The sequence below is a fragment of the Scyliorhinus torazame genome, chromosome 1 (assembly GCF_047496885.1).
Source record: "Scyliorhinus torazame isolate Kashiwa2021f chromosome 1, sScyTor2.1, whole genome shotgun sequence".
Taxonomy (NCBI): Eukaryota; Metazoa; Chordata; class Chondrichthyes; order Carcharhiniformes; family Scyliorhinidae; genus Scyliorhinus; species Scyliorhinus torazame.
The window spans coordinates 232850617-232877156 of record NC_092707.1 but is presented as its reverse complement, the minus strand read 5'-3'; the positions used below and the strand labels follow the sequence as shown (position 1 = coordinate 232877156).

General features: G+C 46.4%; 1 protein-coding gene across 7 annotated transcripts in view; it reads left to right on the top strand.

Annotated features, from left to right (window-relative positions):
• The window catches only part of LOC140419399 (unconventional myosin-VI-like), a 351457-nt gene that overhangs the window by 217591 nt on the left and 107326 nt on the right, over nt 1–26540 (top strand). For 6 of the 7 annotated variants that reach the window (XM_072503306.1, XM_072503281.1, XM_072503287.1 and 3 more), the window contains 5 exons: nt 16906–17035; nt 18164–18269; nt 18490–18545; nt 19117–19214; nt 19308–19472. In XM_072503306.1, coding sequence (XP_072359407.1) covers nt 16906–17035; nt 18164–18269; nt 18490–18545; nt 19117–19214; nt 19308–19472 — 555 coding nt within the window. The remainder of the gene's footprint in view (nt 1–16905; nt 17036–18163; nt 18270–18489; nt 18546–19116; nt 19215–19307; nt 19473–26540) is intronic. The other variant, XM_072503309.1, reaches the window with a different exon arrangement.

Sequence of the window (26540 nt, the reverse complement as noted above, 5' to 3'; positions counted from 1 at the left end):
TCGCTCCCTCAGTGCAGCACTGAATCACATCGCTCCCTCAGTGCAGCACTGAATCACATCGCTCCCTCAGTGCAGCACTGAATCACATCGCTCCCTCAGTACAGCACTGAATCACATCGCTCCCTCAGTGCAGCACTGAATCGCATCGTTCCCTCCGTACAGCACTGAATCACATCGCTCCCTCAGTGTAGCCCTGAATCGCATCGATCCCTCCGTGCAGCGCTGAATCACATGGCTCCCTCAGTGCAGCACCGAATCACATCGCTCCCTCTACGTAGCACTGAATCGCATCGATCCCTCAGTGCAGCGCTGAATCACATGGCTCCCTCAGTGCAGCACTGAATCGCATCGCTCCCTCAATACAGCAGTGTGGTGGCACCCTTTCCACGGTCGTTTATTTTCCAATATTTTTCCTTCAGTTTGTTCATCTGCACTAAACTAATGTAGGCAGGATTTGGACCTGTCTGCTCTGTGGCTCACTGTAATGTAATGTGTTCTTTGTAAATTGTGGCATTTAAAACTCAAGATGACATTCAGAAATTGACATGGCTACGAAAAATTCACTTGAAATATGACTTGTTAGATTTTTAGACAACAACTCGAAGCAATAACTGCTGGACCCAAACTTAATAGTGGATGTGCATTGGAATCAATGCAGCTTCCAAATTGTTAACAATATCTGTGACATAGAATATCAAAACTTCTGTGTGCTCTGAGCTGCTTGTGGGAAAATGAGCACCTCTGCCTCAGCCTTTTTAGACATTTTCAGCATCTGTATTCCAAATCAAATACTTTGTGACATTGAGAAGAGAAGCTGGCTTGATGCCGCAGGAATGGAACGGTCTGCAGTGCCAGCTTTCTACAGAATTATAAGCACTATGCAAAGTTATGAAAATGTTTGATGTATTTGTTCTGTGTAGGAAGTTTTCTGTGCCATAGAATTCCTACAGTGCAGAAGGTGGCCATTCGGCCCATTGCATCCGCACCGACCCTCTGAAAGAGCACCCTACCAGGCCTACTGCCTCGCAACCCCATCTAACCTTTTGGGACACTCGGGGGAAACTTTATCATGGCCAATCCACCTAACCTGCACATCATTGGACTGTGGGAAGAAACCGGGGCGCCCGGAGGAATCCCACCCAGACACGCAGGGGAAAAGGGCAAACTCCACACAGTCACCCAAGGTCGGCATTGGACTAAGTCCCTGGTGCTGTGAGGCAGCAATGCTAACCACTGTGCTGCCCGTGTTGTCATGTTGGTCAACTGCATCAATATCCATCCATCAAAGTGCTTTCCTACTGCAAGATCCTGGAATTGTCATGGAAATTACAAGCAGGAAACGTGCCATTTATCCCAACCAGTCCACGTGTTTATTCATGGAATGAACAGCAGTCTGAATTCCATTTGTATTCGCTGCTTCTTTTGTTTGCCTTCAACCACCTATTCAGTCACATCTTAAACATTGACTTAGTATTGATTGGGAATTTTGACTACTCAGTGTTGAGATATGACATGTACAGAATTCTGAATGACAGCATTGATTTTTTTTGTTCCTGTTTTAAGCGCAGGCGCTGAAATGCAAAGATGGAGATTTTCGATGTCAGCAATTTTACCTTGTGCTGTTGCTAATGGTGCCCAATATGAATGACCTGGCCAGCCAAAGGGTTGTAAACGAGGGGTGGCAGGGAAATGTTATGGATTAAAGTCGGGTTGAGTTTCATGATATCTGACATTATGGACATCGTAGGCGCTCATTTGTCAAAATGATGCAACCTGCCTGTAGCAATGTGAACAATCAGGTATACAGTTTGGGAGCCATGCTCCGCAGAACTGCATTAAATGGGTAAATGGCATTCACGGTTATTCTTCTGATATCTGGCACCTAAAGTCCTGAAACATTATCAGTTATCGGCCGATGGACTGAATCATCGTTACTCCAGGGAAGAGCATCACGTCCTGATAGAAAGAGTGTTTGGAACAGTTGGGTGAGGAAAAGGACAATTAAAATTATTTTGCAGGAATGTAAAAGATTGCACTCTTGAACTCCATTGCAGTCAGCCTGTTGCCTGAAGAAATAGCACAGGCACATTGTGTCATGGATTTTCTCTGTTGACCTCCCTTGGTTTGTGCCTCACCCTAAACATAATGCCCTCTTTGGTCATCACTCAGCAGGTGGATTGCATTTTGTGGTAAGGTTAAATCTTGTCAGGGGCTGGGGTGGGGCACATAAGAACATAAGAATTAGTAGCAGGATTAAGTTATTCAGCCACTCGAGCTCACTCCCTGCCATTCACTATGATCATGGCTGATCTCCTCTTGGCCTCAACTCCACTTTCCTACCCTTTCTCCATAACCCTTCAGCCCATTACTAATTAAAAATCTGCCTATCTCCTCAAATTGACTCCACGTCCCAGCATCCACTGCACTCTGTGGTAGTAAATTCCACAGGTTCCCGACTCTTTGAGCGAAGTAATTTCTTCTCATCTCTGTTTTAAACCTGCTTCCCTTTCCTAAAACTATGATGTGAAGGTGCCGGCGTTGGACTGGGGTGAGCACAATAAGAAGTCTTACAACACCAGGTTAAAGTCCAATAGGTCTATCTGTGGAAGAGATTCACCTGAGGAAGAAGCAGTGCTCCGAAAGCTAGTGATTCAAAACAAACTTTAACCTGGTGTTGGACTTTAACCTGGTGTTGTAAGACTCGTTCCTAAAACTATGACCTCTCGTTCTAGATTGCCCCACAAGGAATTAGATATAGTTCTTGGGGCTAAAGGGATCAAGGGATATGGGGGGGGAAGGCGGGATCGGGCTATTGAACTTGATAATCCGCCATGATCATAATGAACGGCGGAGCAGTCTCGAAGGACTAAATGACCTCCTGCTGCTGCTATTTTCTGTGTTTAAGAGGAACAACTGCTCCACATCTACTTTATCTATACCTATTGTCATCTTGTATACTTCAATTAGATCTCCTCTCAATGTTCCAAACTTGAGGCTATAGGCCTAAACTGCTCAATATCTCTTCATCAGACAAGCCCCATATCTTTGGAATCAATCTAGTGAACTTCATCTGAACTGTATGGGTACCTAAACCGTACACCGCATTCCAGGTGAGGTCTCACCAATGCCTTGTACAGTTGCAACAACACTGCCCTGCTTTTATACTATATTCCTTTATCTATAAATGCCAAAATCCCATTTGCTTTCCTTATTATCTGCTGTACCTACATACTAGCTTTCTGTGATTCATGCAAAAGTGCACCAAAGCACTCCGAAGTTTCTCTCCATTTAGATAATAAGTTGCCTTTCCATTATTCTGATCAAAATGGATGACCTGACTTTTTTTTTAATAAACATTTTATTGAGGTATTTTTTGGTATAACACAATAAACAATCTACATGAAACTATAAACATAGTGCAAAAGTCGTCTTCCTCCCTTACAGGTCCCACCTTTATTAACCCCCTACTCTAAGCTAAACTAACCCCCCACCCCCCCCCCCCCCCCCCCGGCTTCTGCTGACGATTAATTTTCTGCGAAGAAGTTGACGAATGGTTGCCACCTCCGGGTGAACCCTAACCGTGACCCTCTCAAGGCGAACTTGATTTTCTCCAAACAGAGAAAGCTAGCAATGTCTGATAGCCAGGTCTCTGACCTTGGGGGCTTTGAGTCCCTCCAAGCTAATAATATCTGTCTCTGGTCTACCAGGGAAGCAAAGGCCAGAACGTCTGCCTCTTTCTCCTTCTGGATTCCCGGGTCTTCCGACACCCCGAAAATCGCCACCTCTGGACTCAGCGCCACCCTTGTTTTTAACACCGTGGACATGACATCTGCAAACCCCTGCCAAATCCCCTAAGTTTCAGACATGCCCAGAACATGTGGGCATGTTTCGCTGGTCCTCCCGCACATTTTGCACACCTGTCTTCCACCCCAAAGAATCTGCTCATCCGGGCCACTGTCATGTGAGCCCGGTGAACAACCTTAAATTGTATCAGGCTGAGCCTGGCACATGTTGCGGATGCGTTGACTCTACTCATAGCGTCCGACATAGACCATCCTCTAGCTCGTCTCCCAGCTCCTCCTCCCATTTGCCCTTCAGCTCCTCGGTCTGCGTCTCCTCTGACCCCATTAGTTCCTTGAAAATGTCCGAGATGCTCCCTTCTTCTACTCACATTCTGGAAACTACCCTGTCCTGAATCCCCCTTAGCGGTAGGAGCGGGAAGGTTGACACCTGTTTACGTAGGAAGTCCCGCACCTGCAGATACCTGAATTTGTTTCCCCTCGCCAACCCAAACATCTCCTCCAGCGTCTTCATACTCTGAAAGCTCCCCTCTATAAACATATCCCCCATCCTCTCAATCCCTGCTCTCCGCCATATCCAGAGCCCCCCATCCATACTTCCCGGGGCAAACCGGTGATTATTACAGATTGGGGACCAGACCGATGCTCCCTCTGCTCCCACATGTCTCCTCCATTGCCCCCAGACACTCAGGGCCGCCACCACCACAGGGCTGGTGGAGTACCGTGCCGACGGGAACGGCAGAGGCGCAATTACCAACGCCCCCAAATTGGTGCCCTTGCATGAAGCCACCTCCATCTACTCCCGTGCCGATCCCTCCCCCATCACCCACTTCCTGATCATGGCTATATTCGCCGCCCAATAATAGTTACTAAAATTTGGCTGCCCCAGCCCGCCCTCTCCCCGACTCCACTCAAGCATTACCTTCCTTACCTGCAGGGTCTTGTCCGCCCAAACAAAGCCAGAGATCACTTTGTTGACCCGTTTAAAAAAGGACCGCGTAATACAGATGGGGAGACATTGAAGCACGAATCTCGGGAGGACCGTCATATTCGCCGTCTGCGCCCTCCCAGCTAATGACCACGGGAGCGCGTCCCACGTCCGAAAAGCATCCTTCATTTGGTCTACTCGTCGGGCCAGATTTAATTTATGCAGCCGGTCCCATTCCCGCGCCACTTGAATGCCTAGGTATCTAAAGCTTCCCCCTACTAATCTGAACGGCAGCTCCCCTAATCGCCTTACCTGTCCCCTCGCCTGGACCGCAAACATCTCACTTCTCCCCATACTTGGCTTATACCCCGAAAACTGGCCAAATTCCCCTCGAATCCTCATGATTTCTTCCATCCCCTCTAATGGGTCTGATACATACAGAAGCAGGTCTTCTGCATAGAGCGAGACTCTGTGCTCCACCCCCTCCCCCCGGACCAGCCCCTTCCAGCCCCTTGAGGCTCTCAGAGCAATTGCCAACCGTTCTATAGCTAGCGCGAACAACAGTGGGGAGAGGGGACCTCCTTGTTTCGTCCCCCGGTGCAGTCTAAAATAGTCTGATGTTGTCCTATTCGTCCGTACAGGAGCCTGATACAGCAACCTGATCCAGTCAATAAAGCCCCACCCAAATCCGAACCGTCCCAGTATCTGCCACAGATAATCCCATTCTACCCGATCACTACCTCCACCTCCCTACCTTCCGGGGGCATCATGATCACATTTAAAACCTTCTTACATTGGCCACCAACTGCCTACCCTTAACAAACCCCGTCTGGTCCTCTCCAATAATGTCCGGAACACACTCCTCATTCCTGGAGGGCAAAATTCTAGCGAGCAGTTTGGCATCCTCCGAGAATACATTTCCTCAGCCCCTCGCACACGCCTTCATCAGCCAAAAGTCCCACATCTAACCTCTAGTGCGGGCGCTGGTTGCTGTCTTTACTAACCTGCAGGTCAACCCAATGCAGAGCAAGGTCTGAGATTGTGATCGCCGAGTACCCCGTGTTCACCACCCCTGCCAGTAAGGTCCTGCTCAAAATGAAGAAATCAATCCGGGAGTACACTTTATGCACATGTGAGAAGGAGAACTCCTTCACCCTCGGCTGCCCAGTCTCCATGGATCACCCCCCCCCCCCCCCATCTGCTCAATGAACCCTTTTAGTTCCTTTGTCATTGCTGGCACCCTGCCCATTTTCGAGCTTGACCGGTCCAAGCCAGGGTCAATAACTGTGTAGAAGTCCCCTCCCATGACCAACCTGTGCGAGTCCAGGTCCGGCATCTTCCCCAGCATCCTCTTTATGAACTCCACATCATCCCAATTTGGTGCATACACATTTGCGAATACCACCTGCACCCCCTCCAGTTTCCCACTGACCATAATGTACCGACCTCCCACATCCGAAACTATTCTACCTGCCTCAAACACCAGCCGCTTATTGATCAGGATCGCGACCCCTGTAGTCTTTGAATCCAGTCCCGAGTGAAAGACCGGACTGACTCCGCCTTTCCTCAATCCAATCTGGTCAGTTACTCTAAGGTGTGTCTCCTGCAACATTACTACGTCTGCCTTTAGTCCCCTAGGATGCGCGATCACACGTGCCCTCCTGACCGACCCATTTAACCCTCGAACATTCCAGGTGATCAGCCTAGTTGGGGAGCTCATTGCCTCCCCCTTCGCCGATCAGCCAACACCTTTTTTGGGCCTGCCTCCAGCCCATGCTCCGCGCCTTCACTGGCCCACCCCCAGGCAGCCTCCGCCCCCAACCTCCTCTCTGTCCCTTGGCCCAAGTCCCTCCCTCGTCAGCAGAACATTTTACCCCCCTCCCCCCCAGTAACAACACTCTGTAACCCAACCCCTTTGATAAACCGAACATATGCACCCCCCCCCCCCCCCCCACTGTGCTTCCGTGAGCTAGCCCGCCCAGCTAGCTTGGTGGCCCCCATCTCTGATAGTCTCCCACCTATTGTTTCCCCCCCACCCCACCCCCCCGCTCATACAAACATACCCCAACATCAAACAATCCCCCACACAATTGCCCAACAGAAAAACATCAAAATCTAAACAAGCACACCTCCATCCCCCAACAGTGCAAATGAAAACCTTAACTCACTCAGCTCTGCCACTGGTCCCAAATCAATACAGAAGGCATTACAAACCGCTTCCACAAAACGCAAAATGAGAAACTTTTTTTACAAGAACAGAGAAACAAAAAGAAAAAAAAAACATGAACGTTGCAGCAAAGTTCAAAAGGCCAGATACAACAGTCCGAACTTCACCTTTTTCTCAAAAAGAATCGAACTAATCTGGTTGAAGCCTTCTCTTCTCCTGGTCACCTCCACACTCCGGTCTTGGTAGACCCGCAGGATACTATTGTCCCACTTACAGCTCCGTGTCTGTTTGGCTCACTGTAGAACGTGCTCTTTATCCAACTACCTGTGGAATCTCACCACCATTGCCCTCGGGGGAGGGGGGTCTCCCATGCACGGCTTCCTCGCGAGTCCTCTGTGAGCCCTGTCCACCTCCAAGGATCGGGAGAATGCCCCATCCCCCAGCAGCTTCCAAACATATCTGCGATGTATGCTCCAGCGTCCGCTCCTTCGGACCCAACGATTCTCAAGTTCTGCCGGCGGGACCTATTCTCTAGGTCCTCCACCTTCTCCAGGAGCTTCTTCTGCTGGTCTCTCAGCATCCCCACCTCCAACTCCACTGCAGTTTGATGTTCCTCCTGCTCAGCCAGCGCCTTCTCCACCTTCTGGATCGCCCGATCTTGGGCATCCAATTTATGCTCCAGCCGCTCAATCGACTCATTTATCGGGTCCAAGCAGTCCGATTTCTGCTTAGCAAAGCCTTCCTGAATAACTTGCATCAGCTGCTCCGTTGACCGCTGGGTTGACAAACCAGAGGTCCGGTCCTCCGCCATGCTGTCTCCCGCTGCAGCTTCAGCCCAAGCCTTCTCTGTCTTTCTGTTTCTGCCTTTACGAGCACTTCTAGTCCTTCTCCCCATGCACCGATGTGGGAATTCAGTACACAATTGCCTCTGTCATCAGTTTTACAGTCCAAGTCCTGAGCGGGAGCCACCAAATGTGAGACTTACTCCTTCATAGCTGCCACTGGAAGTCCGGATAACCTCACACTTATCCACGTTAAACTCCATCTGTCAAATTTTGGCCCACTCACCTAACCTATCTACATCCATTTGAAAACATTTTTTTTTTTCCTTATTGCAACTTTGTCCCACCTATTTTCGTGTCATCTGCAAATTTGGCTGTGGAACCTTCTATCTCTACATCCAAGTCTTAGATATAGATTGTAAATCGTTGGGGCCTGAGGGCAGAACCCTGTGGCAGCCCACCAGTTACATCTTGCCAAGCAGATGTTGGTTAGCTAGCCTTATATTCAAGCTAATAGTTACCCCTAATCCCATGTGATCTTACCTTGTGTATTGCGCTACATCTACAGGATCCAAATTGTCCACTTGACTTGTTACATCTTCGAAGAACTCTAGACAATTACCCAAACATGATTTACCCTTCATAAAACTATGCTGGCTCTGATGGATTGCATTTTGGCTTTCCAAATGTCCTGTTCTTGCTTCCTTAATGGATTCTAACAATTTTCCAACGATAGATGTTAAACTAACTGGTCTATGGTTTCCTTCTTTCTGCCTCCCTCTCTTTTAACTTAAGGGTGTGACATTAGCATTTTTCCAATCTACTGGATCTAGGGAAATTTGGAATATTATTACCAATGTATCCACTATCTCCGCTGCCACTTCCTTTAAGGCCCTAGGATGCAGGCCGTCGGGTCCTGGGGACTTGTCTGTCTTCAATCCCAATAGTTTATTTAGTACTTTTTCTCTATTGATGATTGTTCTAAGTTCCTCCTTTTCTATTACCTCTGCATTACCTGTTACTATTAGGATGGTACTCATGTCCTCCACTGTGAAAACTGAGACAAAATATTGATTTAGTGTCTCTTTCTGTGCGTTCCCCACTATTAATTCCATGGTCGCATTCTGCTGAGGGACCAACATTCACTTTAGCTGCTCTTTTTCCTTTTATATACGTACAGAAGAGTGTACTGACACAAATCTGTCAACACATCTCCTGTCCCACCAGGGGCAACAACATCCTTGACCACTGCTACACAAACATCAAAGGTGCCGACCAATCTACCCTCGATCGCACTTCGGAAAATTGAACCACAAGACGTTGCTCTTTCTCCCGGCATACATGCAGAAACTGCAGCAGGAGAATCCCGTTAAGAAGGTTGTGCAATGCTGGTCCAAGGCAACGGAAAACCTTCTACCTGACTGCTTGGAGTCAGTGGACTGGTCCATATTCAAGAATTCGGCGGCCAACCTAAATGAGTATGCCACCACCATCACAGACTTCATCAGCAAGTGTGTAGAAGATTGCGTGCCAACGAAGGTAGTACGTATGTTCCATAACCGGGAAACCATGGTTTAACCAAAATATTCACCACCTACTGAAGGCCAGGTTTGGGGCGTTCAAGACGGGCAACCCTGACTTATACAAGAAATCTAGGTACGACCTCCACAAAACTAACCGCGATGGCAAGAGGCAATACCAGACTAAGCTAGAGTCACAGACTAACAGCACGGACTCTTGTCAGGTGTGGCTAGGCTTAAACAACATAACGGGCTACAAAGCAAAGCTGAGAAGAATCTCTGGCAACAGTACACCCCTCCCCGATGAACTCAATGCATTCTATGCTCGGTTCGAACAGGAAACCATCAAGCTGTTGTCAACTGCCCCAGCAGCCTCGGACACACCTATACCTACCATCACAGCATTCAAAGTCATATCGGCCTTCTTGAAAGTGAACCCTCGGAAAGCAACTGGTCCTGATGGAATCCCTGGTCATGCACTCCGATCCTGCGCGGACCGACTGGCGGGTGTGCTCGCGGACATCTTTAACCTGTCCTTACTCCATTCAAGGTTCCCACCTGCTTCAAGAAAACAACCATCATACCGGTACCAAAGAAGAACCAAGCAACATGCCTCAAAAACTACCCTCTGGTGACCTTGAAGCACTTGATGAGCCACATCAACTCCATACTCCCAGAAAGCCTCGATCCACTGCAATCCGCATACCGCCACAACCGATCCATCTCAGACGCCATCTCCCTTGCCCTACACTCATCCCTGGAACATATCGACAATAAGGCCTCCTATGTCATAGACTCATAGAATTACAGTGCAGAAGGAGGCCATTCGGCCCATCGAGTTTGCACTGGCCCTTGTAAAGAGCACCCTACTTAAGCTCACACCTTCACCTCATCCTTGCAACCCAGCATCCCCACCCAACTTTTTTGGACACTAAGGGCAATTTATCATGGCCAATCCACCTAACCTGCACATCTTTGGACCGTGGGAGGTACCGGAGCACCCGGAGGAAACCCACGCGCACACTGGGAAAACATGCAGACTCCGCACAAAGTGACCCAAGCCGGGAATCAAACCTGGGACCTATTCGGATTCAGACTGCTGTTCATTGACCACAGCTTCGCCTTCAACACCATAATCCAATCCAAGCTCATATCAAACTCCAGGGCCGGGATTCTCCCTTTGGGGACTAAATCCTCACATCTGCCAGAAAACGAGCGCGAATCACTCGCTGGGTGGTACCAGATGTAAACCACGCTGGTGGAAGTTCGGCCGGTTGACCGTGGAGAATTGCCGCGGGGGCCTGTTCCAACGGCCCCCAACCGGCGCCATGTCGACCGCACGTGCGCGCGACTGGCAGGTCCGCGGAGAATCGCAGAAGCGCCGTCGCGCGGGATTTCCGCTCCCCCACGCCAGGCGCGATTCCGGCGCGGAGGGTCGGAGAATCCCACCCCAGGTTATTCTCTCTTCAAACCTCTTCCATCGGCAGGAGATACAAAAATCTGAGAACATGCACTGACAGATTCAAAAACAGCTTCTTTCCCGCTGTTACCAGACTCCTGAATGACCCTCTTATGGACTGAACTGATCTCATCATGTGTTTTCTCCACTGAGTAGTACTGCACACAGTATGTTTAATCCTATGTCTATGTATTTACATTGTGTATCTATCATGTGTCCGTTCATGTATGCAACGATCTGTCTGGACTGTTCGCAGAACAGTACTTTTCACTGTACCCCGGTGACACGTGACAATAAATTCAAATCCAATCCCAGCTTTTGCTATCCATTTTATATTTTGTGCAAGTTCCCTGAATTTACCTTGCACTTTTTATGACTTTTTTTAGTAACCTTTGTTGATCTTTAAAGGTTTTCCAGCCTGCATTGACCATTGCAATATTGTATGCCTTTGTTTTTGTCTTTGTTATCTTTATCTTCCTTATTCAGCCGTGGATGTTTTTTCCTCCTCTTACAATCTTTCTTCCTCTCTGGAATATATTTTATTTGGGCTGAATTGAATATCTCCTTAAACTACTGCCACTGTTTGTGATGATGTGCATCAATGTAAATGCAAGTAGGCTAGCTAGACACTAGAGGGAGCACCAGAAACATCTCACACACACGCTCAACCAATAGATCAGTTAGATAGGACACGACCAATGGATATTCACGATACACACAGGTGACACAACCACAGGAGGGCATTACACCAACCCATATATAAAGGACACCACACACATGACCTGCCTCTTTCCAGTGGAGACAGTTAGTGAGTAGAGACACAGGGTTGATTCAATATCACTCCCACCACGTGGATTGCAGCAACTGGTTAGTCAGTCTGGGTAGCTATAGTAGGATTAGCAGTAGTGTCGAACCCGAGTAATTGAAGTGTAAATAGTTTAATAAACGTGTTGAAGTTATCTCCACGTCTAAACCTTCCTTTGTCAAGTGCACCACAAGGAAGCCGCTTATGTTACACCGACAACATAACAAATCACTGTTCATCAACTATCTTTCCTTTTAGTCTTCCACTCGGGCCAAATCTGTCCGCATACTGACATAATTACCTTTGTTAAACTCCAGGACGTGAAAGTGGGTCTCCAGTTTCTCGCCCTCAAACTGATCACTGTTCCCTAGTCCATTGTCATTGCACAATACCAAATCCAGAATAAACTGCTTGTTGGTTGGTTCGACAAAATATTGCCCCAAGAAACAATCTCCAACATATTCAATGAACTCTCCCTCGGGGCTGCTCTTGCCAATTTCATTAATCCAGTTTATATGCATGATAAAATCACCCATGATTATTGTCGTACCTTTCTTACAAGTGTCAAATATTGCCTGCCTTATACTGTGCCCCACAGTGCAACTACTGTTTGGGCAGCTATAGATTACTCTCACCAGGGACTTATTCCTTTGCTATTTCTTATTTCGACTGAGACTGATTCTACGTCTTGATCTCCAGTGCTTATATCAATTTTCACTCAAGCCTTTTGGTCTCCGACTGGAGGTGTTTGTTCGAATCCCACTTCTGACATTTTTCACTAAAGCACTGATCACTTCCTTTACCAGCAAAGTGACACCACCTTTTTACCTTTCTGTCTATTCCTCTATTTTATTGCATTAGTTTTTAATTTGTTTTTATTAAATTTCCAGCTGTTTTTTAGATTTTGTAATCTGTGAAATAGTTCTTTTTACTTTTAATCGGAAAGCAATTTAGAATAGGTAATGCAAAGTAGCAGTTACTTACCAGCCAATGAACATAAGAACATAAGAACTAGGAGCAGGAGTAGGCCATCTGGCCCCTCGAGCCTGCTCCACCATTCAATGAGATCATGGCTGATCTTTTGTGGACTCAGCTCCACTTTCCGGCCTGAACACCATAACCCTTAATCCCTTTATTCTTCAAAAAACTATCGTATCTTTATCTTAAAAACATTTAATGAATGAGCCTCTACTGCTTCACTGGGCAAGGAATTCCATAGATTCACAACTCTTTGGGTGAAGACGTTCCTCCTAAACTCAGTCCTAAATCTACTTCCCCTTATTTTGAGGCTATGCCCCCTAGTTCTGCTTTCACCCGCCAGTGGAAACAACCTGCCCGCATCTATCCTATCTATTCCCTTCATAATTTTATATGTTTCAATAAGATCCCCCCGCATCCTTCTAAACTCCAATGAGTACAGTCCCAGTCTACTCAACCTCTCCTCGTAATCCAACCCCTTCAGCTCTGGGATTAACCTAGTGAATCTCTTCTGCACACCCTCCAGTGCCAGTACGTCCTTTCCCAAGTAAGGAGACCAAAACTGAACACACTACTCCAGGTGTGGCCTCACTAACACCTTATACAATTGCAGCATAACCTCCCTAGTCTTAAACTCCATCCCTCTAGCAATGAAGGACAAATTTCCATTTGCCTTCTTAATCACCTGTTGTACCTGAAAACCAACTTTTTGCAACTCATACACTAGCACACCCAGGTCTCTCTGCACAGCAGCATGTTTTAATATTTTATCATTTAAATAATAATCCCTTTTGCTGTTATTCCTACCAAAATGGATAACCTCATATTTGTCAACATTGTATTCCATCTGCCAGATGGAATATTTAAAAAGAGTGGGAGCTGAGAGTCAGAGTGGAGATTTAAAAAGAGTGGGAGCTGAGAGTCAGAGTGGAGATTTAGAAAGCAGAGCTGAGAGTCAGAACGTACCCATATCCTATGAAGTCTCTCCTGGATTGTTTTTCAAACCCATCCCGCAGCCTAGAGGTGGCACTGGCATCTCCCGCTCTTTTTAAATCTCCACTCTGACTCACCGCTCCCACTCTTTTTAAATCTCCACTCTGACTCTCAGCTATGCTTTTTAAATCTCCACTCTGACTCTCAGCTCCCACTCTTTTTAAATCTCCACTCTGACGCTCAGCTCTCACTCTTTTTAAATCTCCACTCTGACTCTCAGCTCCCACTCTTTTTAAATCTCCACTCTGACGCTCAGCTCTGCTTTTTAAATCTCCACTCTGACGCTCAGCTCCCACTCTTTTTAAATCTCCACTCTGACTCTCCGCTCCCACTCTTTTTAAATCTCCACTCTGACTCTCAGCTCCCACTCTTTTTAAATCTCCACTCTGATGCTCAGCTCTCACTCTTTTTAAATCTCCACTCTGACTTTCAGCTCCCACTCTTTTTAAATCTCCACTCTGACTCTCAGCTCCCACTCTTTTTAAATCTCCACTCTGACTCTCAGCTCCCACTCTTTTTAAATCTCCACTCTGACTTTCAGCTCCCACTCTTTTTAAATCTCCACTCTGACGCTCAGCTCCCACTCTTTTTAAATCTCCACTCTGACTCGCAGCCCTGCTTTTTAAATCTCCACTCTGACTCTCAGCTCCCACTCTTTTTAAATCTCTACTCTGACTCTCAGCTCCCACTCTTTTTAAGTCTCTACTCTGACTCTCAGCTCCCTCTCTTTTTAAATCTCCACTCTGACTCTCAGCTCCCACTCTTTTTAAATCTCTACTCTGACTCTCAGCTCCCACTCTTTTTAAATCTCTACTCTGACTCTCAGCTCCCACTCTTTTTAAATCTCCACTCTGACTCTCAGCTCCCTCTCTTTTTAAATCTCCACCCTGACTCTCAGCTCTGCTTTTTAAATCTCCACTCTGACTCTTAGCTCCCACTCTTTTTAAATCTCCACTCTGACGCTCAGCTCCCACTCTTTTTAAATCTCCACTCTGACTCACAGCCCTGCTTTTTAAATCGCCACTCTGACTCTCAGCTCCCACTCTTTTTAAATCTCTACTCTGACTCTCAGCTCCCTCTCTTTTTAAATCTCCACTCTGACTCTCAGCTCCCACTCTTTTTAAATCTCTACTCTGACTCTCAGCTCCCACTCTTTTTAAATCTCTACTCTGACTCTCAGCTCCCACTCTTTTTAAATCTCCACTCTGACTCTCAGCTCCCTCTCTTTTTAAATCTCCACCCTGACTCTCAGCTCTGCTTTTTAAATCTCCACTCTGACGCTCAGCTCCCACCCTTTTTAAATCTCCACTCTGACGCTCAGCTCCTGCTCTTTTTAAATCTCCACTCTGACGCTCGGCTCCCACTCTTTTTAAATCTCTACTCTGACTCTCAGCTCCCACTCTTTTTAAATCTCTACTCTGACTCTCAGCTCCCTCTCTTTTTAAATCTCCACTCTGACTCTCAGCTCCCTCTCTTTTTAAATCTCTACTCTGACTCTCAGCTCCCACTCTTTTTAAATCTCCACTCTGACTCTCAGCTCCCACTCTTTTTAAATCTCCACTCTGACTCTCAGCTCTGCTTTTTAAATCTCCACTCTGACTCTTAGCTCCCACTCTTTTTAAATCTCCACTCTGACTTTCAGCTCTGCTTTTTAAATCTCCACTCTGACGCTCAGCTCCCGCTCTTTTTAAATCTCCACTCTGACGCTCAGCTCCCACTCTTTTTAAATCTCCACTCTGACTCTCAGCTCCCTCCCTTTTTAAATCTCCACTCTGACTCTCAGCTCCCACTCTTTTTAAATCTCCACTCTGACTTTCAGCTCCCACTCTTTTTAAATCTCCACTCTGACTCTTAGCTCCCACTCTTTTAAAATCTCCACTCTGACGCTCAGCTCCCACTCTTTTTAAATCTCCACTCTGACTTTCAGCTCCCACTCTTTTTAAATCTCCACTCTGACGCTCAGCTCCCGCTCTTTTTAAATCTCCACTTTGACTCTCAGCTCCCGCTCTTTTTAAATCCCCGCCCTGCTCTCGGCTGACTGGCACCTCCCACTCCTTTTATTGCAGCATTCCTCTTGCACCCTCTATCTCAAATTTAATTTGTGCAGCATCTTGCTTGAGTGCAAGCTGATGATAGGTGTTGAGGGCAACAGGTCAACTGTGATCTTATTGACAGGATCCACAATGTGTCTCCCTTTAATCAATGAGATGGAAGCTGAATTAAAGAAAAATCATTGTTATGGACTGTAATTTTCTGTAGTTAAATGTCGGATTGATATATAAGAATTTTTTGAAGAATAACGGGGGCTAAGGGAAAGATGAGATTTGTGTGAAGCAAACAGTGGGGCAGTGTGAGTTGATCAAGTACTGGAGATTTGTAGCTGTATTCCATTTCATCTCTTGATCTCGCTGCTCGATTTGCACATTGTTAGCAACATGAATGTTTTGACACGATAGAACCCATTTGGCCCATCACATCTGTGCCTGCTTTGAAGTGGGGGTGGGCTCTGGACAAACTGTTTACTACCTGGGCTTTTTAAAAAAAATAAAAAATTTTAATTAAAGTTTTGCAAAGTTTTTCATAATAAATAGTAATAATCCTAACACAGCAAAATAGAGTGAACATTAACATAGTGCAAAAAGAGAATATACAATAGCAATGAACTAGACTTAACCCCACGCGCCTCAGTCTTCCCACACCCTCCCAACGGAGCACTCACCCCCACTCCCCTATGGGTCGTGCTGCTGCTGACGTTTTAATTTTCCCTGAGAAGTCATCGGACGGTATTATGCCCCCGCTCAACAGCAGCAGCTCTGTACACTTGGCAAAATTATTTACACACATAAGTAGGCATCTGTTCGTGGTGTCGCCGTCCCTTGCTTCTTCCAGACGGAGTTCGCTGCCGTTGTCGTCTCGTGCGCACTTCTGCTTCTGCGGCCCTCCCTTCCCTGTTTTCTCTGTTCCTGTGGATGTTAAGTTTGTTAAAGTTTCCCTGCCTCCTCCTCCCTGGCTCTCCTCTATTGTTCCCTGTCTCTTCCCTCTACTCCCCACTTATGCCCCACCCCCTGTGGTTCGCCTTTCCTTCCTCTTAGATTTAGCTGTCCCCCCCCCCCCCCCCCTCTCACCTAGGCTTTTTAACAGGCAGCATAACATGATAGCAAACGAGGATGGGAGAGCGATGGCTTTGTGAGATTGAAAGATTCCAGAAAGCTTTGAGATATTTCCTGTCATAATATTGATAGGATATGATTCAGCCAAGTGGCAGGCATTTTCCTTTGGGGAAAAAAAAATTGATTTTAGTATTTTCTTTAGAACTTTGAATCTCCGTCTCAAGAATGACAAAATCATATCTTGTAGGAATTTTAACATGGGTTTTTGACAAAGCTGGATTCATTGAATTCTGTAAGCTGAAAACCAAATGCTTATGAATTTTCAACATAGTTCATGTGCTTTATTCTATGTTTCCTTTGCAGACTTGCGTAGCCAACATCCTTATAGCAGTGAACCCATACTTCGACATACCTAAATTGTACTCCTCCGAGTCCATTAAGAAGTACAAAGGGAAGTCCTTGGGTACTCTGCCACCACATGTCTATGCTATTGGTGAGTGTTTTTGTGTATCACCTGATCACATATTGGCATTATATCTAAACCCACAGCTTGTGGCTATTTGTTGTCATACTTTGCTTTCACGTAAGTTTTAAAGAACAACACTATTATGTAACCTAAAAGGGTACAATATTTTTGCAGTCCTTCCAACTCCCACAAAAAAATGTGTGGATAAAGGAATCTGAAGCCTCTTCTTGGTGTCCATGGCTTGGCTTGTAATTGAAAGGTCATTTGAGAATAACCTTTCTCCTTGTTTTCCTTTTCTCCCTTTGAGAAGGATGTTTGTTGAGCCTTTTCTCTCCATTTGGTACCTCCCCTAATGACACAGGAACTTACACTAAGTGGATCACGAGATGGTGATCCAATGTCTTACTGGTGTCTCACAATGTTGTACTACCATAAAATGTCATCCCTTTAAAAATAGATACTTAAATATACATGGAACATAATATGCCAATCACTGCAGCATCTGTCTAAACACTCTGTTATTTCACAATTTGCTTTGAGTATATATTTTATTGTGAATGCTGAATGGACCAGTCCAGGATAATTCTATAGTGCTCACCTTCCAAAGTCTTAAAACAAAAAAATCCAGTGTAGCATTTTTCACTCTAGAAAAACAGCCAAAACACTTGGTGCATTTGCAGTACAACAGCAGCATTGGTGCAAGTGGTTTTGCCTTTGCATCTCTCCTAGTCTTATCCTGTGTGAACATGCAGTTAGATCTATTAAGTTTTAATTCTGGGAACTCCCCCAAATGATATCCATGACCAAAATAATCATCAATAATTTCATTGCAGGTGCCATCAACTTAAAATAAGGTTTACAGAACTGAACTTCTTTGCTGCAGTTGAAAGAGAGCACATTGCATTATAGTGTGGCAATTTTGCCAAAAAATAATCATTTTGGACTAGCCATTAAAATTAGACTTTGACAGTTAATTGTTCTTGCAATGAATCATGCGCAATTCTGAATTTTTACATAAATAATGGCAGTCATTCATTAAAGTATTTGCTTTGCTTTGCTCTGTGGAATTGGAAATCTTGTGTTAAACAGGTCATCTCTGATTTCTTTAAATGCTATTGTTACATGTGTTTAACTCTCTTTAATCCCAACTCTCAGCTGATAAAGCCTACCGTGACATGAAGGTGCATAAATTAAGCCAGTCCATCATCGTATCAGGGGAATCAGGTGCTGGTAAAACTGAAAATACAAAGTTTGTTCTTCGGTAAGTGCAAATCTTAAAGCAGACCTTACTAAATGATTTCTCTCTCTTCCTCTTTCTTTCTTGTTTCTCCCACCCCTGCAATACTCTCCGGGCCGCCCCCCCCTCGCAACGCTCTCTGGAGCCCCCCCACCGGAACTATCCATCTCCTTTGTATATTTGACATATTTCAGATTTTACAGGAAAGCAGTAACTTACTTTCTTCCCCGGTTGCATTCTGCAGGTACTTAACTGAATCATATGGAACAGGTCAAGACATTGATGAAAGGATTGTAGAAGGTACACTGTTGCCATGAAATATTAATTTGCCTGTGTACTATTGAAAAATAGCAACAAATTGTATATCTGACTTGTAACAAAGAAGAAAAATTGAGAGATTGGACGCAAATTAAGTACCTGGGGCTAGATTGTTCTGTTTGTTTGTGCGAATGATATCCGAGCATTCTGGGTGAAATTGGCTAACTCAGCATTAAAGCATATGGGGAATTTGAAATGCGAGTCACACCATAAAACACTTGTGATGTATTGCGCTGCTCCCAGATTCCATTTGTGCAACAAAACTGGTCACACCCTGGTCAAAATCGTTTTGTTTATTGCATTGGTCCAGGAGGAGGACTCTTCATATTGCACAAATTTTCTTAGGTCCACTGGCATTGTAAGCATATCCTTCATATTCAAACCAATTAATTTACAATGAAACTGTCTATAATACACCATTGAAACATGGCGAGAGATTTGTTTTTTATCCATCTTGGCTCAGGCTGGATGGGCTGATATTCTTGTGTGTTGCACCATTCTTTAACACTTCAAATCGGAGAAGACTTATTTTCTTCATTTATTTCCAAAACAGCAAATCCCTTACTTGAGGCCTTTGGAAATGCAAAAACTGTAAGAAATAACAATAGTAGTCGATTTGGAAAGTTTGTAGAGATCCATTTCAACGAGAAGGTACCTTAAAGAATTTTTTTGAAATTCTAGCTATGACATGGCATACCAGTTCCCAAAACATCTCCTTGTCTTTTATTTCCTTCCCTCATGCAGAATGCTGTCGTAGGAGGATTTGTATCTCATTACCTGTTGGAAAAATCACGAATCTGTACACAGAGCACAGAAGAAAGAAATTACCATATCTTTTATAGGCTGTGCGCAGGTGCTCCTGAAGAGATTAGGCAAAAGTTTCACTTGACCTCCCCTGATAACTTCCGGGTGAGTTCTATGCCATAGGTCTTCAAGTCTCTCTCTCCACATTCTTTTCTCTCTCTCATCGCTTCAAACATTCTTTTTCCTCTCTCTCTCACACTCTTTTTCTTCTCTCTTGTATTCTTCCCTACTGTTTGTCTTTCACTGGCGTTCAGGTTCCCCTGCATTCTTTCTCTCGTCTGGCCACGTTCTCCAGCATGCCCCCCTCCCTGTCCCTGTGTCTTCCATGCCTCCCACCCTTCACACTGCCCTGCTTGCTGCCATTCCCCACTCTCTTGTCTCTCTCACGCCCCCTGCTCTCATGTCTCTCGCGCGCCCCGGCTCTCATGTCTCTCACGCGCCCCAGCTCTCATGTCTCTCGCGAGCCCCAGCTCTCTTGTCTCTGGTGTGCCCCTGCTCTCTTGTCTCTGGCGCGCCCCCCCTCTTTTGTCTCTGGTGGGCCCCCCCTCTCTTGTCTCTGGCGCCCCCCCCACTCTCTTCTCTCTCTCACGCCCCCTGCTCTCATGTCTCTCGCGCGCCCCGGCTCTCATGTCTCTCGCGCGCCCCGGCTCTCGTGTCTCTCGCGCCCCCGCTCTCTTGTCTCTGGCGCGCCCCGCTCTCTTGTCTCTGGCGCCCCCCCGCTCTCTTGTCTCTGGCGCGCCCCCGCTCTCTTGTCTCTGGCGCGCCCCCGCTCTCTTGTCTCTGGCGCGCCCCCGCTCTCTTGTCTCTGGCGCGCCCCCGCTCTCTTGTCTCTGGCGCGCCCCCGCTCTCTTGTCTCTGGCGCGCCCCCCTCTCTTGTCTCTGGCGCGCCCCCGCTCTCTTGTCTCTGGCGCGCCCCCCTCTCTTGTCTCTGGCCCGCCCCCCCTCTCTTGTCTCTGGCGCGCCCCCGCTCTCTTGTCTCTGGCGCGCCCCCGCTCTCTTGTCTCGGCCGCGCCCCTTCCCCGCTCTCTTGTCTCTGGCGCGCCCCCGCTCTCTTGTCTCGGCCGCGCCCCTTCCCCGCTCTCTCGTCTCGGCCGCGCCCCTTCCCCGCTCTCTCGTCTCGGCCGCGCCCCTTCCCCGCTCTCTCGTCTCGGCCGCGCCCCTTCCCCGCTCTCTCGTCTCGGCCGCGCCTCTTCCCCGCTCTCTCGTCTCGGCCGCGCCTCTTCCCCGCTCTCTCGTCTCGGCCGCGCCTCTTCCCCGCTCTCTCGTCTCGGCCGCGCCTCTTCCCCGCTCTCTCGTCTCGGCCGCGCCTCTTCCCCGCTCTCTCGTCTCGGCCGCGCCTCTTCCCCGCTCTCTCGTCTCGGCCGCGCCTCTTCCCCGCTCTCTCGTCTCGGCCGCGCCTCTTCCCCGCTCTCTCGTCTCGGCCGCGCCTCTTCCCCGCTCTCTCGTCTCGGCCGCGCCTCTTCCCCGCTCTCTCGTCTCGGCCGCGCCTCTTCCCCGCTCTCTCGTCTCGGCCGCGCCTCTTCCCCGCTCTCTCGTCTCGGCCGCGCCTCTTCCCCGCTCTCTCGTCTCGGCCGCGCCTCTTCCCCGCTCTCTCGTCTCGGCCGCGCCTCTTCCCCGCTCTCTCGTCTCGGCCGCGCCTCTTCCCCGCTCTCTCGTCTCGGCCGCGCCTCTTCCCCGCTCTCTCGTCTCGGCCGCGCCTCTTCCCCGCTCTCTCGTCTCGGCCGCGCCTCTTCCCCGCTCTCTCGTCTCGGCCGCGCCTCTTCCCCGCTCTCTCGTCTCGGCCGCGCCTCTTCCCCGCTCTCTCGTCTCGGCCGCGCCTCTTCCCCGCTCTCTCGTCTCGGCCGCGCCTCTTCCCCGCTCTCTCGTCTCGGCCGCGCCTCTTCCCCGCTCTCTCGTCTCGGCCGCGCCTCTTCCCCGCTCTCTCGTCTCGGCCGCGCCTCTTCCCCGCTCTCTCGTCTCGGCCGCGCCTCTTCCCCGCTCTCTCGTCTCGGCCGCGCCTCTTCCCCGCTCTCTCGTCTCGGCCGCGCCTCTTCCCCGCTCTCTCGTCTCGGCCGCGCCTCACACACCCCTCTCTCACTCAGTCCCTCGGTCCCTTTACTTATCTATTGGCAGATTATTTCACTGTTGATACTGGGTTCACAGTTGCTTGAACCTATACCACTCTCTTTTTTGGTATAGACCTATGACAAGCTATGTAATGTTATCTGTCACACTCAGTGCTCTCTTTATTTTGATTCATTGGGGGTGCAGCTGTGTGTTTAGACTCCAGGGGGTGCAAGAATGGAGTAGGTGGCAACTTGATTTAGACTCTCCATCTTCAGTTTGGAATGTGTGGACTGGAGAGTTGTAGGAATGATTCCAAAGTGGGAAACAAACAGTATATCCTACAGATTATTGATCAATTTAATTATTGTACAGCATGAACTATCAATACCAAAATGAAATGCTACCACACAAAAAATTTGCAAGGGGGAGAAGAGGTGGTCTCTCAAATTTCAGTCTTGGGTAGATTTTTGTCTGTTTGTGGTGTCATTTTTCATAGCATTAATTTAAGTTAAGGCATTGACGTAATTCCACTAGATCAAGGTTGCCATCTGTACACAACTAAATTGTTACACTGCTATTTATGGAACTTGGAGCACTTGTCTGAAAAGGCTACATATCAGGACTCTCAGGTGTCACTTACATCCAGTTTTATACATGAATGTGGTTGACATCTTATAGGTCACTTACAGGGCAAGATGTTACTGAGGAAATGCTCTTTCTGTAAAATACTTACTATAATGGGGACTGGAAATGGGTAGATGGGTGGCTCAAATCTATCATCTTTTGAAGACATGTCCCTTTGACCCACACTAACCATATGGAAGTCCTTGGAGAGAATGTCCATTGACTGTTAAGTGGTTAATGCGTTTTGCCCCACCCCGAGACTTTAACATGTACCAGGCCGCATGGTAGCACAGTGGTTAGCACTGTTGCTTCACAGCTCCAGGGTTCCAGGTTTGATTCCCGGCTTGGGTCACCGTCTGTGCGGAGTCTGCATGTTCTCCCCGTGTCTGCGTGGGTTTCCTCCGGGTGCTCCAGTTTTCTCCCACACTCCAAAGATGTGCAGGTTAGGTGGATTGGCTATGCTAAATTGCCCTTCGTGTCCAAAAAGGTTAGGTGGGGTTACTGGGTTACAGTGATAGGATGGAGGTGTGTCCTTAAGTAGGGTGTTCTTTACAAGGGCCGATGCAGACTTGATGGGCCGAATGGCCTCCCTCCTGCACTGTAAATTCTATGATTCTATGCTGGCTAACATATCGTGCTTCAAAAGTACAATGTCCCAAGGCACTTCTTCGGAGTGTTACCAAACCATTACATTGACACCATTACGCTTTTCCCAAGAACAAACTCATGGGCTCTGGCATGACTAATGACCAGACGCAAGATCGGCTTCCAGCGATTGTTGTTTTGAGCTGTATATCTTTCTTGGCGTTTTTAAGGAATCAATGCGTGCAGCAGATAAGCATTCGGGACACCTCCAAATGTTTTAGAAGTTTGATTAGGCATGGGTTGACATTGCAGGTATCCTGACAGTAATTCCTTGTTTAATCCAGTCACATTTTATGGAGAGGGCACCTCAGCCTTTGAAGTGTTCCAATTCTATAATGTAGATTGTAACAACAAATGTATGGGTTTCATGAATGTTTTTATTGCTGCAAGAATTGCTATGGTAATAGTAAGACATGGTGCTCAGGTTACATATGACCTATATTCTTCAATTAAAAGTTGACTTAAAAGCAGAAAAATAAAGCCTTTGTCTTCAACCTTCTCCCCTCCTACCTCCTCCTGCCCCCGCCAAAAGAATCATTGTGGTGGTGATGGGTGCTGTGATACTGTGAACTGAAGTGTGATTTCCTAAGCACTAGAGGGCAATGTTGGGATGTGTTCAGCAAGCCAGATTCCGTTGTAGAGGAAATTTTTTATTTGTAACTGATTCAGATGCTGAACAATTCCTCATGAGTATACCTAAGGAATGGTTTGTTCTTTGTCCTTCTCACATGCCAGTTGTTTTGTAAATATTGTAGCTGTTCCAAACTCTGAGAATTGGACAAGATCTTCAGTTTGATGCCCTACTTAGCAAATCCGGGAATAAAACAAACAATCCTGTGTTTTACACGGATTCGTTTGGGAAGAGTTAATTCTATTTCCTTAAGGTTAAAAAATCTGACTCAACATTTTAACCCCACCTATTACAGATTGGCATGTTGTATTTACTTGGTTATGACTATTATAATGGGTAAAGAGCTGGCTATATTTATGTTCCAACCTTTAAGAAACTTATAAAATTAAAGTCAGTAATTGCTGGAGGGGATACAAAGCCTCACCTGAAGATGCCAACCATCCTGATGTGTATCCCCAGCTAGTTTTCTCTATCGGTTTTGGATTTTCAATATTATTTGGTCTGATTTTTATCATGTGGAATTGTTCAGCCGGGTGAAGGATCAAAAGATCATTGTGCCAGACCCCTCTTCTCACCGCTTTCTGGAAGATGAGAGAGTGTAGTCATTTATCAAGGAAATACTTTGGTTCAGAGTATCACCGGTTCGATTTCCTTTTAACATGGACTGTGCTGCCCATTTCTTGCTCAAGACACAAACCTCGTTTTGCCCCTAAGTGGTGATTGGCAGTAAACCTCACATCTGTGGTCTGTCTTTATTGATGTCTTCTTGTCATAAAGTGTGGCAACCACTCACCATGTGGACAACAGAGATCAGAGTGAATTCTATTTGCCTAATTCTTGCAGATTCTACCTGCCGTCGCAGACCCCGCAGTTAGGTATTGCTACAAACATGGCCCCTTAAAGCCTAGCCTGTCTTGATGCAGATGTAACTCTGAGAAGCAACAAAGCCAAGCTAGGCCTGGGCCTTTTTGTAGGTACTCTTTGTAACTGTAGCTCAATAACACAGGTAGCAGTAGGTACATACCAGGTTTATACAGTAGATGTTGTAACCCTTTGAATAATGAAAATTTGTCACTTTTTAAATACGTTGTTTGTCATTTATATTAATGTTCTGCCCTATGATAATGGGGAAGGGGAAGTGAGGCCTTACTCCATTCAGGGACAGGCTAGGTGAGTAGGAGCCTCCTTCTAGCCTGGGAGTGGAAGGGTGGTGGTGGGGAGGGGGGGGGGGGGGGGGGAGGAGGGGGGGGGGGGGTAGTCTTCCACACGCCAGGATCTAGGGTCGTGGGGGAATATTTGCTCTCATTCCAGAGAGCTAAGGTTCCAATGAATCTTGAGACTGCCTCTTCAGACTGCAAGTGACAAGACAATTTTCAATGTATAAGTGTCATATTTTCTAAGATATGTCCATTTTCTACATTGTTGCATACGTACCTTTTCAGTATTCAATCGGTTACAGATTTACATGTGAATAATATTCCTAATTGTTCAAGTATTCTTCTTGTGCAGTTACCGGGAAGTGTTCTGTTTGAGTGCACAATTCAACAGTATTTCATTGATGTTAAAGGGCTTCCATATTTTTCAGTTTCTTAATTTGGACCTGTTCACCTGCAGATGAAACTGAAATGCAGCTTGTCAAAAGTTAATTTGGAGTGACAGCGAAGTTTGTCTGCAAAGAAACCCTAGCTTATATAGGTGATCGGACAGTCCATTATTTATAATGCATCTTGTGTCAAGTGTACATAACTATATCTCTTTAGATTTAGCATGGATACTCATGGGGACGACACCTTATTACCATTTTTCTTCAACAGTTTATTGGAGTTTCAAGAAACTAAATTCGCAAGTATATATTCTGTTGTACATTAAGGTGTCCATTGACACATGTTTTATGAAAGCAGCATTTTTTAATAGGGTGTGTATTTGTTTAGTGTAACTTGCACTGAACCTGCCAAACTTCAGATTCTCAATATTCATCAAAAGAGCAGGTTTAAAAAAAAAAAAAAAAATGTCCAATCTACAATCAGAGTGATTTTTTTAAAAGACTTCCACTGATGAAGGTTAAGTATAGAAACCTTTCTGGATTGGTTGTTTTTTAATTTTTCTGGCCAGGTTAAGAAAGCTTATCGTGGGCTTTTTTGCCACACTTGAGTTTTTTGGGGAACTCTTTAAGAGATCAGAGCGCTCTGAGGACAGTTCTCCAGATGTCGAAATGTTGTTTCCATTTGTCTAACTTGTGACACTGCCACTGATAGGGGTACTCTGTCTGCTGTACTTGGAAAATTATCTTGAATGGATGAGATGCAACATAATAACCATCACATCTGGAAAGAAAGGAGTGTCAGGGCAACACAATTTTAAGATGATTACAAAAAGAAAAGGAGGTTTAAAATCGAATTACACAGAAGACAGAATTCTCATTATTTGAGCTGAATTCTTTTAAATTAGGAATTAGATGCATTCTTTAAAAAGTTTCTTGGAAAATATAGGGACCAAGCCAGAGAGTGGGATTCTCTCTGTGGAGAGAAACACTGACATGTGTTTCATGAGCAAGAAAGTGTTTCTCTGCTGTAAGTTCGAAGATTCTACAAAAAGCCCATCTAAATTTCTGGCCAATATTTGTGGAGTGATTCAGATGTCCAAACAACATTTGAGAGAAATTAATCCTTCGAAGTACTTTTTTAACAAATCCCTCCCCCCTGCCTTCCACCTTAGCTGATGTGGTGGATTCATAGAATCCCTGCAGTGCAGAAAGAGGTAATTTGGCCCATCAAGTCTGCATTTGCCCCATCTCTAGGCCCACTCCCCAGCTCCATCTTCGTAACCTCACCCAATCTTTTTGGACACTACGGGGCAATTTAGCATGACTAGTCCACCTAATCGGCCAATCTTTGGACTATGGGAAGAAACCAGAGCACCCGGAGGAAACCCCCACAGACACGGGGAGAAAGTGCAAACTCCGCACAAAAGTGAAGGCATGTTGAAACCTGAACTGATCAAAAAATAAGCTGTAAGGTTGATGTAGGATGACGGTGGATTTTGTTAAAGAATAAATGATTGCTTTTTTAAATGAGATGGTAGCACTAAAGCTTAGTCTGATGGTGATTGGACAGATCAACTGGAATTCCTCTTCCACCCCTCCTCCTTGTAAGTATTATAGTGGTTGAGTGTGTTTTGCTTTGCTGTTCATTTACCATGATAAAACTTATCTCTCTTGTGCTAAATTC